This window comes from Chiloscyllium plagiosum, chromosome 48 (genome assembly GCF_004010195.1).
Source record: "Chiloscyllium plagiosum isolate BGI_BamShark_2017 chromosome 48, ASM401019v2, whole genome shotgun sequence".
NCBI lineage: Eukaryota > Metazoa > Chordata > Chondrichthyes > Orectolobiformes > Hemiscylliidae > Chiloscyllium > Chiloscyllium plagiosum.
In genome coordinates, this window is record NC_057757.1 from 6,580,302 (window position 1) to 6,593,565 (window position 13,264).

Genomic DNA, 13,264 nt, shown 5'->3' on the forward strand with positions numbered 1-13,264 from the left:
TCCCTGGGTACTATGGGTAATTTAGCACGGCCAATCCACCCTAACCTGCACATCCCTGGGCACTATGGGTAATTTAGCACGGCCAATCCACCCTAACCTGCACATCCCTGGGCACTATGGGTAATTTAGCATGGCCAATCCACCCTAACCTGCACATTTCTGGACCATGGGAGGAAATCGGAGCACCCAGAGGAAACCCACGCAGAGAATGTCTGTATGGGTCTTGCACAGTTGCCAGAGGCTGGAATTGAAACTGGGTCCCTGGCGCCGTGAGGCAACAGTGCTAACCACTGAGCCACCGTGCCGTCCCAAAGGACGAGCACGATCTTGTCGAATAGTGAAGCAGAACCCAATGGGCCGAATGGTCTACATCAGCTCCTGCAGCTCACCCTGAGCTTGCCTGCAGTGACCACCTGACAACACCGACACAGACATCCCCATACCTCCCGGGCTGGCCCAGATGTGCGGGAGCGAGGGAGGGAGGGAGGATCAGAAAACAGGACTTACGCCTCTCCTTTGTTCTTGTCCTTCAGCCACTGGTGCAGCGTGTGGCTGTTGAATTGCAGAGCGCCCTTCAAGCCACCCTTGCACTGAATCTGCATGATGGTGTGGGAACTCCTGACAGCCTCGATCAGACCCACACAGTCACCTATCGACAGGCAGCCATAGGGCAGCATCCTGCAGCAAGCAGATCATCAACAGGAGATGCAATCGTGTCACAGCCAACACGTGATTTAAAAGTTTGCACTTCAGCAACAATGCCCCCAATTCATCAATCGCAAATCCGCACTTATAAAAGCAGAACGACCTGTATCAGCTTTGCTGATGTCTCTGGTTGGAGCAACAGAGTTACGTAGGAACAAAACCCAAGGCAGCTTTGTAGTTTGGCTAAATTTTTAATTCTCCAGTTGTGATACATTGAAGCATTTTATGGTGACTCTGGGCCAGTCTGAGCAGCAAATGTTGGCAAATGGGGCCAGATTGGGTTGGGAAATCTGGTCGGCATAGACGGGTTGGACCGAAAGAAATGTACAGCATGGAAACAGACCCATGAGTCTATGGCCACCATTAACATCAGACAGACACACACACACACACAGACCGAGGGACCGAAAGACGAGAGGGGGACCCAAAGACGACAGACCAAAAGTTCTGCACTGTTAAAGCTTCAGGTAAACAGGTGGAGGGTATTGATTGGCATACTGTGTCCTGTTTTGATCGCCCTGTTATAGGAAGGATATTATCAAACTGGAGGGGGTTCAGAAGAGATTTACTGGGATGTTGTCAGGAGTGGAGGGGTCGAGTTATAAGGAGAGGCTGGATAGGCTGGGACTGTTTTCACTGGAGCGTAGAGGGGTGACCTTATAGAGATTCATAAAATCATGAGGGGCGTAGCTAAGGTGAATGTCAGGTGTCTATCCCTAGGGTGGGTGGGGGGGATTTCAAGACGAGGGGGTGTATTTTTAAGTTGAGAGAAAGATTTATAAAAGAATACGAGGGGCAATTTTCTCTACACAGAGTGGTTTGCGAACTTCCTGAGGAAGTGGGAGATGCGGGGACAGTTACAGTTTGGATGAATACATGAATAGAGAAGGTTTGGCGGGATATGGTCCGGGAGCAGGCAGGTGGGAGTGGTTTAGCTTAGGATATGGTCAGCATGGACTGGTTGGGCTGAAGGGTTGTTTCTGTGCTGGATGAGTAAAGCATTTTAGTGAGAAGTCACATGACACGTTATAGTCCAACAGGTTTATTTGAAATCACAAGCTTTTGGAACGTTGCCCTTTCGTCAGGGGATTTTACCCACCGCCCCTCTTGTGTGGTTACATGCTTGGAGAATGGGCGCACAGTGTCCACCAGCACCCTCCTGGTTGCACAGTCAAGGGTGACGGTGAGCGGGTGAGCAAGTGGATCTGAGTCCATGAACAAGATAAGCCATGTTCTGACTGCACGGTGAAGGGGACTTGAGAGGTCAGATGGCCTACTCCTGAGTTTCCATAGCCAGTGAGGTTTCCATCGCTGGACAGCTGGGACACAATATTTTGGCCAACCGTTGTTCGAATAGTGATGTGAAAGGTGCTCTGAACCTTCGATTATTGTCACAGTGCCACGTCAGGGCTGGGTGGAGCGCCTGAACATTTTTAGGCCTCTCCCCTGGGTACGGGATAAGCCTCTGTCCCTTACTGTCCAACCTCGTGGGTCCGGTCACCTTTGGCTTAAATTTTATAAATTTCAAGGGAGGATGTATCTGTCTCGATGCTCCCCCTCTCTTGCCTACTTTGGAGAGCTACACGAGGAAAGGCTTCTCATTGGTTCACGTCTTTGAAGAGAGCACCCGAGTTGACAATGACCAGGCTCACGAGGTGGAGGAGAAAATCCTGCCCCCTGCAGTTAGCTTGAACCCATTACATTCCACCCAGCATCAGGCAAGAATCAATGGCCATGCAGCATACAGTAGCATCAGTCAGTGTGTGCGCGCACGCGCGCGTGTGAGTGTGTGTGTGTGTGCACATTTTACCGGAGTATTATATCGACTGAACTGCAGAGAGGGTTGTGCTAGCCTGTGAACAGCAGACTATTCGGTACGTACCGGAGATCCAGGCCCTGATTTTGCCAAATATTCTCCATGATTCGAATGATTTGCAGGGTCAGCATATCCTGTCGCAGATCTACAAGAGATACAGCTGGTTATAGAACTCCTCATTATTTGAGGCAACATCCCCATTGCTCGAGAAAAGACACGTTGAGACCGAATGTGTCTTTCGGGTGTGGGGCTAGACTCAAAAGGATGTAACAGATAACAACAGGATTGTCGGGATGGGGTAAACTTCTGACAGCGAATCGGAGCAGCAAATGTCAGGGGGCACCCGAATCAGAATCCCTACAGTGTGGGAGCAGGCCACTCAGCCCATCAAGTCCACACTGACCCTCTAAAGAGCTTCCCACCCAGACCCAACCCTGTTTTCTTACCACCCTAATCCACCCTAATCTGTGCATCTTTGGAGGAAACCCACACAGACACGGGGAGAATGTGCAAACTCCACACACACACACACACACACACACACAGTCGCCAGGAGCGGGAATCGAACCCCGATCCCTGGTGCCATGTGTTAATCACCGAGCCATTGTGCTGCCCTAATTCCACATGGGGCAGAAAAAGCCAAATAAGGTACAAGAAGCGATGGGTAGCCTGGAACAGGAGGATATGGAGCCAGAGATCGAACAAGGAGTACACACTGAGTATGCAGCCAGTTAAAAAGCAAATCCCTGATCGACACTGGGTGGAGAATATTGGGGAGGTGTGTGGTGTGTCTCTGTGTGTCATGTTCACAATTTCACACCTTGGTACAAAACAGGAATGCCCTCCTCTCCTGTTCTCTCTGCCCTTCATTTCCCTGCTAGCCCTAGAATCTCATTCAACAAAACAAATTGCTTGCAAATACCATTGTGCACCTCTGATGGGGAAGATTTGAATTTGACTAGCGCCTTTCCCCAACCTGTAAGATATCTCAAAGCTCTTTACAGCCAATGAAGCGCTTCCTTTTTTGGGAGGGGAGGGAGGGGAAGAGAGGTGAAATTGTTGTTGAAATGTAGAAAACGTATAGCAAGCTCCCACAGAAACTTAAGGGTCAAGATCGTAATTTTTCGCTCATGTCTCTGTGCGCACACGTATGTGTGTGCCTCTGTGTACGCACATGTCTCAAGTGCATACAAGTGATTTTGGTTGTGGTGAGGAATGACTGGGAACGGGATGGGGAGGTGCTAGGCAGACTCCACTGTTCAACTTCTCACCAAGAGGCAGCCCCCTGGGTGCTGCAGGACTGTTGGGGGATCCACAGTGTCAAACCAGTGACCTTCGGAGAGGGAGAGGGAGAGGGAGAGGGGAAGAGGAGGAGGAGGAGGGAGAGGGTGGGGGAGAGAGGAGGAGGGAGGGGAGAGAGAATATGTATGAGTGAGGGCAAAGAGAGTGAGAGAGAGAGAGAGAGACAGATGCTGGGGTGTGAGAGCTCACCATCCCCGTTCTTGAAGATGATCTCGTTGTTGGTGAAGAGGAGCTCTGACATGATGTCGGGGTTTTCCCAGTTCAGCCAAAGGGGCCGTTTCGCCGAGGACATGATCCTACACTCCTCCAGTCTGAGAACACAAAACAGTGACGATTCAGAATCGGACCGAGACCACGATTTTATAGCACGGCCCAATGTAGAGCCGCCCCTGGGTGAAGTGAATCCTGTGGCAGCTGAGGATTTACGAACCTAGAGAAGAATCCTTTCCATCGAAAGGCTGGCTCATTGACAGAGTTAACCGAGCAACTCAATTTAAAATCCAAATTGGCGCCAGCGGAGTAAGCAATGTCTGGGATCAGCCTGAGGGATTCTCCTTTCAGTCCGAATGTTTGTCCCTTTCCTTTGTGAGTTTTTCTTTACGAAAACCTACCTTGGCTTGTGAAGAGTGGAGGAGCCACAGCAGCTGAGTGCGGGGGCCAGTGGTCACTGGGAGGGGGCCAGTAGGCCTGAGCTGGGCAGCCTGGGGCCCAGTGTGGTCAGCCTATCAACAGATCACAAGCCCGGCAGTGTGGGGAGAGCGAGACCACGGGTGGAAAGCCCATAGCGTGCAGAGACCCTCGGCTGTAGGAAGGACTGTAGCATTTCTCTTTTAACTTTATTTCTTTATCTTCCTAATTCACGCTATGAAGAACTTTTAACTCTTCTCTTTGGCTCTCTATTTTTGTACACAATCTGTTTAGGTACCCAAGAGGCGCTGCATGTGGTGACAATTCTGCTATAACGCTCATTTTGTCAGCGTGTATTGGCCGTAACGCAACTAACGAATTATGGGCACAGTTTGGATAATGTGAACTTTCTACTGAACGGGTATAATGATCTTCTACAGCCTGGTTTTCTAAAACTATTTTCCATAGCACAATTTTCAAGAGCCTGATGTTGCAGAGGAACACAGCTGTCGTATTACAGTAAGATCTGTATCAGAGTACATGTGACAATAAGCTCAATTCTAAAATGTACATTTTGCACACAGAGGTCAGGCACTCCAGCTCCCGTGGTGCCCACTGGCCACCAAGTGCCTATTCCAGGGTGACACCCCTCTCCACACAGTAACTGGGGATGCACACATCACGCTGCAACACACATCAGACAACCAACTCGAGCGGGAGCCCTCATTGAAGGCCAGAACTCCAGAGTGCAGACATCAGGTTGGGAGGAAGGGAAGGGCAGGGATGCAGGTTTACCTCAGGTTGCCTAGTTGGTGCACAGGGTTGAGCGGACAGATAAATCCTTGGAGAGCCTCCATGTAATCCGGACGACTCATCTGCTCCACCAGGAATTTCATCTGCATCTGGAGCGAGAGGAGAGATAGCGATGAGACACCATCAGCGCTGCAGCTCAGTGAACAGTGCACGGTCCTTCATCGCACTGAAAGAGACCCTGAACAAGAGGCTGTTGGGTCAATCAGTCTACTGAAGGGGCTATCTGATTACCGCCAACCCCCCCCCCACCACTCTCACTCACTCCTCCTCCAATTGTGAGCAAACTATCCTCAAAGATCCTGCACCACTTGCATTTTGCCGCCTGCTATGTTTCCTACGCCAAATTTCAGCCGTCGTATTTCTGCTCACCCGACAAGCTAATCCCGGTCAGTACTGCACGATTGTGCAGGAACAGTGGAGAGTGTGTGTGGGGGGTAGTGTGAAGAAAGAGGGAGGGAGAAAGAGGTGCAAAGCCCTCACTTAGAGGGTGGTGCACCTTTGGAATTCTCTCGGTCAGGGATTCCAAGGTTCAACATAAGCTTGGGATCACAGATCTCAAGGGGATACCGGGAGCAGACGAGAAACCCAAGATCAGCCGTGATAGTACTGGATGGGCGCTAGGCTAGATGGGCCGAATGGTCGGCTCCTGCTCCTGTTTCTCGTGATCACGTAACCAAATCTTCCCCTTAAACCTCCTGCGCTCCGAGGAGAGCAATCCCAGTTTATCCAGTCCGTAACCCAAAACGCCTCGCGACCCCCCCCCCCCCCCCCTTCCAGTAAAATCGCCTTCTTGCTTTCTCCAAGGCTGGGCCATCCTGATGGAGGAGGGAACCGGAGACAAGTCACTGCCTGGAAGGGGGCTGCTCGGGAGGAGCCAAAAGATTTAGCTGGAGCAGCATTACCTTCTGGGTCTCGTCTTTTTTTTCTTGCTTGAGGATGTCTGTCAGGTTGATGAGTTTCTCCATGGCTTCCACCTGCCGAATGAGATGCTTCAGGTACATGCCACACGCTCGGCAGAAAGACTCCAGCAGCAGGCCGAACCTCTGGCTCACCGTCTTGTTGTGCATTTCCGACCTGTGGAGGTGATGAGGGAGGAGGGGGAGTCAGGATCGCTTCTGGCCCAACATGCACCGAGTTCTGTGAACACAGGCCATAGTGGAAGGAACCTCCATCACCATTTCCCACACCCCAGCCCCAACGGCACTCCACACCACGCAGGACAACGCGGCCCCTCACTTGACTGGCACCACGTCCACAAACATTCACCACTGATGCTCAATACCGTCCACATGACGCACTGCAGGAATTCAAAGATCCTCAGACGGCCTCTTCCAAACCCATGACCACTTCCATCCAGAAGGATGAGAACAGCAGATACCTGGGACCCACGACCACCTGCAAATTCCCCTCTGAGCCACTCCCATTCCTAAATTTGAAGGAAGGGCTGATATGTTTCCGTGTCGCTGGGGTCAAAATCCTGGAATTCCCTCCCCAATAGCACAGTGGGTCTACCGTGGTTCAAGAAGGCACCTCACCATCACTTCCTCAAGGGCCACTAGGAACAGGCAATAAATGCTGGCTCAACCAGTGACATCTGCATGCCATGAATAAATCTTTCCATGAGATAGTACCGTAGTTTATCTGCATTGTATTCATCAGAGTAGAATAGGAAGGGTATCAAATCTCCAAGTGAGCAATTTATACTGCCTTAGCAAAAAAATGCAGTCGATCAAGCTACCAACCAGCATGCACTCTCTAATTCAGTACAAATTATCATTCCCCTTGAGATTTGGCATTCTTGCAAACCTGTCCTGACAAGTGCGACGCTGCCTCAATACCAGGGCTCCTTTTTTTTTTTAAAAAAGCACTCCTCCAGTTCTGCGCTACCACATGACAACAAATTAGTTTTTAATTCATTCATTCACGGGATGACGGAGTCACTGGCTGGGCCCAGCATTTATTGCCCAATCCCTAATTGTCCAGAGGGTGGTTTAAGAGCCAACACATTATCTGTAGTTCAGACCCTAGTAAGGATGGCAGTTTCCTTCCCTAAAGGATGTTAGTGATCGAGATGGTCAATTATTGGAAAAACCAATGGATTCATGGTGATCATTAGACTCAACGCCAGATTTTTTATTGAATTCAAATTCCGCCATTTGCCATGGCAGGATTTGAACCCAGGTCCTCAGGATATTACCTAGCTCTCTGGATTAATAGTCTAGTGATAATACCACTGGACCATCACCTCCCCTGTCGTGATTCGGAGTTGTTTCACTTCCATTGGAGGCAGCTCAGTCGTGGACCCAGCGTGGGGACAAATCCCCACGGCTCCTGGAGGGGGAGAGGGGTGGTCAGACACTCACTTAAGATGCCAGAAGAAGAAGTGACCTATCCTCTGGTTGGTCAAGGCTTTCTTTAGCAGGAACCTCCCCAGTGGGTTGTCCAGATACTGTTCGTATTTCAGGACCTGCAGAGAAACCCAGACACAGTGAGACAAGATGGTGCAAAAACAGGCTCACAAACCACAGCTCAACTAACCACCGCCTCCCCAACGCACTGTCTACCAATGTTGGCAATACAAATGCATTTTTATGGAATGTGGAACTGGAATTGGGAACTGTTGAACATGCAGAATTTTTTTTTTAAAACAAAGGATTTTGCCATGGGATTTCTTGGAAATGAGAGCTGTTAGCCATCTTGGTGGCGGTCAGTAACTTAGGACAGCAGATGAGCAAAGCTTTTAAGGAGATAACAGGTTGGTTCATGGCTGAAAGCTTTGGTGTGGAAGAGATGGGGCCTGTGTTGATAGTAGTCTAGTGGCTCAGTGGTTAGCACTGCTGCCTAACAGCGCCAGGGACCCAGGATCAATTCCAGCCTCAGGTAACTGCGTGGGCTTCCTCCCACTGCCCAAAGATGTACAGGTTGGGGTGGATTGGCCATGAGAAATTGCCCATATAGTGTCTAGGGATGTAGAGGCTAGGTGGGTTGGCCATGGGAAATGCAGAGTTACAGGGATGGGACAGGGGGGGTGGATCTGGGTAGGATGCTCTTCAGAGGGTCAGTGTGGACTCGATAGGCCAAACAGCTTGCTTTCACTCGGTAGGGATTCTATGACTCAACAGCCTTTTAAACTTTATGTTCAGTACACACCTTGCTGTGTCAGTTGAAGGAACTAACCTCCAAGAATTTAGCTGTAAAAATAAACCTCTTTCTACTTCTCCAAAACAAACCCTTGAACAGCAGGACAAGCTAACACAGACCTCTCTTAGTAAAGCATCTTCTGGGAACCATAAGGAAGTATCCTCAAACTCAAAACATGCATCTAAAAGAGAGATCCGCGTCTAATTGACGTGCCATCGGAAGAGGGGGTGGATTTAAACATCTCATTGATTCTAATTGCTGACAACTGCCCTGACAGGGAGTCGACTGAACTGGGAGAGGTCATTCCTTCAAAGAACATCCTCTCAGTGTGAGCCCTTGACCCATTGAGGCATTTTCCCCAATTGACTTTTTCTGAAAAAAAAAATGGACATTGGTTAGGCCACGGTTGGAATATTGCGTGCAATTCTGGTCTCCTTCCTATCAGAAACATGTTGTGAAACTTGAAAGGGTTCAGAAAAGATTTACAAGGATGTTGCCAGGGTTGGAGGATTTGAGATATAGGGAGAGGCTGAACAGGCTGGAGTAGTTTGCCCTGGAGTGTCGGAGGCTGAGGGGTGACTTTATAGAGGTTTATAAAATCATGAGGGGCATAGATGGGATAAATAGAAACTGTCTTTTTCCTGGGGTGGAGGAGTCCAGAACTAGAGGACATAGGTTTAGGGTGAGAGGGGAAAGATTTAAAAGGGACGTAAAGGTCAACTTTTCCAAGCAGAGGGTTGTGCATGTACGGAATGAGCTGCCAGAGGATGTGGTGGAGGCTGGTACAATTACATCATTTAAAAGGCATCAGGATGGGTATATGAATAGGAAAGGTTTGGAGGGATATGGGCCAATGAGACGAGATGAATTTGGGATATCTGGTCGGCATGAATGAGTGGGACCGAAGGGTCTGCTTCCATGCTGTACATCTCTAGGACGCTAGTGGGGCTCACCCAGCAGTGTACCCTTTTAATTACAGTCAGAACACAATGCAAACCATAGAGGGATACATAGCCCTAAATGATTTTGTGAAGGGTGCATTAACGACGAGAGATCAAACTGCAGAGGCTAGCTATTTGAGAGACAAAAATTGCAGATCATAAGGGAAACTTACTTGAACCAGTTGGATGAGGTACTGTGAGAGACGATCATCGGACAGCCCTTTAACCAAACACTTCACTGCAAACTCTCGCACCACTGGGTCAGGGAAGTTGCAGTCCAGCAGCTCAAGTGCCTGCTCTGGTTTAATAAGCGGCCAGTCTTTCAGCAGGCAGTACATCTGGGGAAGAGACCGAGAGAGTGACACAGAGACAGAGAGAGGGACCGAGACCGAAAGAAGCTGCAGTCAGACATTAAGAATCACCAGAGGAGGGATGTCCCAAAACCTAGCCCCCCTGGAGTGGTCTGTATCCTAACTCATTTGCTTCCGAGGTCACAATCAGATCAGACATGTTGTTTACTTGGACTTTAGTAAAGCCTTTGACAAGGTTCCACATGGCAGACTAGTCAATAAAGTTAGGTCACATGGGATTCAGAGTGAGCTTGCCAACTGGATACAAAATGGGCCTAACGGCAGGAGATAAAACTGGAGGAGGAGGGTTGCTTTATGTACTGCAGGCCTGTCACGGGTGGTGTTCCACAGGGATCACTACAGCGTCCACTTTTGTGTGTGATTTAGGTGAGAACATAGAAGACATGGTTCGTAAGTTTGTGGACAATACCGAAACTGGTGGCATAATGGGGACAAGGAAGGCTTTCTAAGATTAGGAGGGGATCTTAATGAAACGGGTCAACGGGCTGAAAAGCGGCAGATGGAGTTTAATTCTGACAAATGCAAGCTGTTGCATTTTGGCAAAACGAACAAGGGCAGGACTTATACAATTAAAAGTGGGGCCTTGGGTAGTGTTGTAGAACAGAGAGATAATGGGGCTCAGGTAGACAATTCTTTGAAGTTTGTGTTACGTCTAAACAGAGTGGTTAAGGTGCGCTTGCCTTCATTGCTCAGTCCTTGGAGTACAGGAGATGGGACGTCATGCTTCGGTGAGGCCCCTTCTGCAGTTCTGGTTGCCCAGTTATAACAAGGATATTAAGATGGAGGGGGTTCAGAAGAGACTTACCAGGATGCTGCTGGGTACAGAATGTTCGAGTTATAAAGAAAAGGCTAGGACGTTTTCCCATTGGAGTGTAGGAGGTTGAGAGGTGATCTGACAGAATTTTACGACACAATGAGGGTTATAGATAGTTAATGGGAGTTGCCTTTACCCCAGGATGGGGTATTTCAAGATTAGGGGGCATACTTTTGAGAGAGAGGAGAGAGGGTGGCCTCACAGCTTCAGAGACCCGGGTTCAATTCCCGCTTCAGGCAACTCTCTCTGTGGAGTTTGCACATTCTCCCCATGTCTGCGTGGGTTTCCTCCCACAGTCCAAAAGATGTGCAGGGTAGGTGAGTTGGCCATGCTAAATTGCCCGTAGTGTTGGGTGAAGGAGTAAATGTAGGGGAATGGGTCTGGGTGGATTGCTCTTCGGAGGGTGTGGACTTGTTGGGCTGAAGGGCCTGTTTCCACACTAAGTAATCTAATCTAATCAAAAGACACGAAATTACAGAGTATGGAATGAACTTCCTCAGGATGCGGGTACAATTACAACATTTAAAAGATATTTGGATGGATACGCGAGTAGGAAAGGTTTGGAAGGACATGGGTCAGGAGCAGGAAGGTGGGACTAGTTTAGTTTGGTATTAATGTTTGGCATGGACTGGGACTCTTGTTTCTGTGCTGTATGACTGTGACTCTATGAGCTGGGGGCCACCAGCCACAGTAAGCCACCAGGGGGAGCTGGTCGTGGAGGTCAGCTGGCCCATTGATACAGCCTACATGCTCCTGGGAATGGTCCCAGTTGGGTGAAAAGGCTGTTCCATTGAAAACGTTCTCCATGCCTCCCATGTCAACTCCTTGTCCTCCCATACCCCTTCACCCTCTACACAACCACCTGATGATTGAGTGGTACCCCGAAAGATAATACTTCCAATTAAACCTGTTGGACTCTAACTTGGTGTTGAAATTTTTAACTTTGTACACCCCAGTCCAACACCGGCACCTCCAAATCAATCCAACCTTGGCATGCACGGAAACTTTCACAAAAACAAACCCATCATCCCATCGCAAATCTCCTTTCCCTACAGCGTGGAAGCAGGCCATTCATCCCAAAGAGTCTGCGCTGACCTTCCAAACAGCATCCCAGCCAGACTCACTCTTCCTCCCTATCCATGTAACCCTGCATTTTCCATGGCCAATCTATCTAGCATGCTCATCCCAGGACACCTTTTCATGGCCACTCCACCCTAACCTACACATCCCTGAGCACTATGGGTAATTTAGCATGGCCACTCCACCCTAACCTGCACATCTTTGGACCGTGGGAGGAAACCAGAGCACCCGGAGGGAAACCCACACAGACACGGGGAGAACGTGCAAACTTCACACAGACAGTCGCCCGAGGTTGGAATCGAACCCGGGTCCCTGGTGCTGAGAGGCAGCAGTGCTAACCACTGAGCCCACCGTGCCATTGCTGTTTCTACACGTCCATAAAAGTGTCAACCACACTGAAAGTATCAGTAATCAGAAACCTCACAACTCTTAAGCTTGTGCAAATAACATTGAGATACTGACAAGAGAGACCACAGAAAGAGCTTACAACTGCTAAAGAGAGGTGATTGAAGGAGAGTCTCCTGTTCCCTCTAGACGGTAAAAATGGAAAATTCGTGCCAAGTGAATCCTTTTTGAGAGTCTGTGCTCTCAGCCAAACATTCACCATCTACTCACCCAGGATTTTGGGGAAGGGACACTGCATTTGAAATATTGAATGTTTTTCTCTCCACAGATGTTGCCAGATGCATTAAGGACAAAAGGTTAACTACAGAGAGAATAGGGCCTCTCAAAGATCAGCAAGGTGGTCTTTGTGTGGAGCTGCAGGAGATGAGGGAGATACTAAACGAGTATTTGCAGTGTTTACGGTGGAGAAGGACATGGAAGATTTAGAATGTAGGGAAATAGATGGGGACATCTTGAAAAATGTCCATATTACAGAGGAGGAAGTGCTGGATACATAAAAGTGGATAAATCCCCAGGACCTGATGAGGTGTACCCCAGAACTCTGTGGGAAGCTAGGGAAGTGATTGCTAGGCCTCTTGCTGAGATATTTGTAAGATCGATGGTCACAGGTGAGGTGCCAGAAGACTGAAGGTTGGCAAACGTGGTGCCACTGTTTAAGAAGGGTGGTAAGGAATACCCAGGGAACTATAGACCTTTTCAGACTGGAGGCCCGTGACCAGTGGTGTGCCACAAGGATTGGTGCTGGGTCCACTGCTTTTCATCATTTATATAAATGATTTGGATATGAGCATAAAGAGGTATAGTTAGTAAGTTTGCAGATGACACCAAAATTGGAGGTGTAGTGGTCAGCGAAGGAGGTTACCTCAGATTACAACAGGATCTTGATTAGATGGGCCAATGGGCCGAGAAGTGGCAGATGGAGTTTAATTCAGATAAATGCGAGGTGCTGCATTTTGGAAAAGCAAATCTTAGCAGGACTTATACACTTAATGGTAAGGTCATAGGGAGTGTTGCTGAACAGAGAGACCTTGGAGTGCAGGTTCATAACTCCTTGAAAGTAGAGTCACAGGTAGATAGGATAGTGAAGGCAGCGTTTGGTATGCTTTCTTTTATTGGTCAGAGTATTGAGTACAGGAGTTGGGAGGTCATGTTACAGCTGTACAGGACATTGGTTAGGCCACTGTTGGAATATTGCGTGCAATTCTGGTCTCCTTCCTATCGGAAAGATGTTGTGAAACTTGAAAGGGTT

The 13,264-nt window shown here is 48.9% G+C and overlaps 1 protein-coding gene and 1 long non-coding RNA gene across 5 annotated transcripts in view; one reads left to right on the top strand and one right to left on the bottom strand.

Moving 5' to 3' along the window:
* Positions 1-13,264, bottom strand: part of LOC122544358 (phosphatidylinositol 4,5-bisphosphate 3-kinase catalytic subunit alpha isoform) — a 75,958-nt gene that overhangs the window by 4,942 nt on the left and 57,752 nt on the right. For all 4 annotated transcript variants that reach the window (XM_043683588.1, XM_043683589.1, XM_043683591.1 and 1 more), the window contains exons 13-19: positions 9,519-9,683; positions 7,627-7,730; positions 6,166-6,337; positions 5,246-5,352; positions 4,013-4,134; positions 2,588-2,666; positions 508-678 (exon numbers count right to left, since the gene is read on the bottom strand). In XM_043683588.1, the coding sequence (XP_043539523.1) occupies positions 508-678; positions 2,588-2,666; positions 4,013-4,134; positions 5,246-5,352; positions 6,166-6,337; positions 7,627-7,730; positions 9,519-9,683 (920 nt within the window). The remainder of the gene's footprint in view (positions 1-507; positions 679-2,587; positions 2,667-4,012; positions 4,135-5,245; positions 5,353-6,165; positions 6,338-7,626; positions 7,731-9,518; positions 9,684-13,264) is intronic.
* Positions 662-13,264, top strand: part of LOC122544359 — a 14,903-nt gene continuing 2,300 nt past the window's right edge. The window contains exons 1-2 of the long non-coding RNA XR_006310328.1: positions 662-962; positions 6,762-6,765. This is a non-coding gene — a long non-coding RNA (uncharacterized LOC122544359). The remainder of the gene's footprint in view (positions 963-6,761; positions 6,766-13,264) is intronic.